Below are 1149 nucleotides of genomic sequence, written 5' to 3'. Positions count from 1 at the left end.
TACAACTTGGAGCTTAAGCCAGAAGATCTTTGATCGATAAGAACCTTTGATTGATCGGAAGCTCATGGACATAAGTCACAAAATATGATCAAGTGACGCAAACATCATACAACAACGTTGCAACTACACTTGTCGGTTCCTCACATGATCAGAACCTCTCTTGTCCGGTTCCGACCGAGCGTTTCGGCAGAATCAGCTTGGCCGTTATCGGCGAGCCCCACATCCTGATTGGCCAGCTGGGCATAGAGGCGGGACCGGAGGAATCGCGGGTAGCTATCGGCCTCCATGAGGCTGAAGATCTGATCCTGTGCCAGCTGGAAGGATGTGGTCTCAGCGCCCAGACGCAGGCTCCGTTGGGTCAACTCCCGTATGTTTGAATCCACGTTGATCTGGAGGACGTTGTCACGGCGTGTCAGAGTCACATGACCAGGAGACGTCTTCAAACGTCATCATCTACCTGTCTGGATGCGCTGCACGAGATGAACTCCTCATAGATTTTGTTGGCTCTGTCTGCCATCTTGCTGAGGGGGCACGTCTGCTTGAATTTCTCCACAGCCAACCAGAAGTCCAGATTTTCCTCGCTGTACTCCGACCTCAGGAAGTGGCGGAATACCGCGAGGCCGTCTGAGCAATGAGAAGAAAGATGGAATGACATTGGCCCCTCTCGCCCATTGAATTAATCGCTTCCCCGCAGTGACGAGGGCAATTGAAGACTTACATTGGTTGGCCAAGAGAGCCTTGAGACTCTCGGCCCAAATAAGCACCTCCCTTGCAGAGGGCCTAGAAAAGGAAAGATAAAAACATAGAGAATCTTACGAAACAATGAATGCTTGGGGATCTGCTAGATGACTGGTTCCTGGCACACCCGGTGGCTGAAAGTTGACGAAACTCTATGCCTGCTGAAAAGGAGGTCTAAGTTTTGGCGCAGGTGATGCAACACCATCAGTGAATTTGATCGAGGCGCTGGCAGACACATTCTGAGCTCCACAAATATGACAATATTCACCCTTATTATATTTTTTAAATCAGCCCCTGCCTCCGGCACAGCTGGTTGAACTCGTCTTGTAGTTTCTTATAAACGCACTTTACGCCCTCAACCTCCTGCCTGGACTCCAGCAAAGACTGCGCCTCTCGTATTCAAAATTTAAA

The 1149-nt window shown here is 50.0% G+C and overlaps 1 protein-coding gene across 1 annotated transcript; it reads right to left on the bottom strand.

The window, feature by feature from the left end:
* Positions 1-6: 6 nt before the first annotated feature.
* LOC109509439 (regulator of G-protein signaling 8-like) lies at positions 7-811 on the bottom strand (the record flags this gene model as incomplete). Its single annotated transcript, XM_019859289.1, has 3 exons — positions 7-389; positions 458-624; positions 719-811. Coding segments are annotated over 3 exons (509 nt in total), but the record flags the coding sequence as incomplete, so codon positions are not given.
* Positions 812-1149: the final 338 nt, after the last annotated feature.

Source organism: Hippocampus comes, unplaced genomic scaffold (genome assembly GCF_001891065.2).
Source record: "Hippocampus comes isolate QL1 unplaced genomic scaffold, H_comes_QL1_v1.1 C16900056, whole genome shotgun sequence".
NCBI classification, from domain to species: domain Eukaryota; kingdom Metazoa; phylum Chordata; class Actinopteri; order Syngnathiformes; family Syngnathidae; genus Hippocampus; species Hippocampus comes.
The sequence above is the reverse complement of the archived record's forward strand: the minus strand, read 5'-3'. Positions and strand labels throughout refer to the sequence as shown.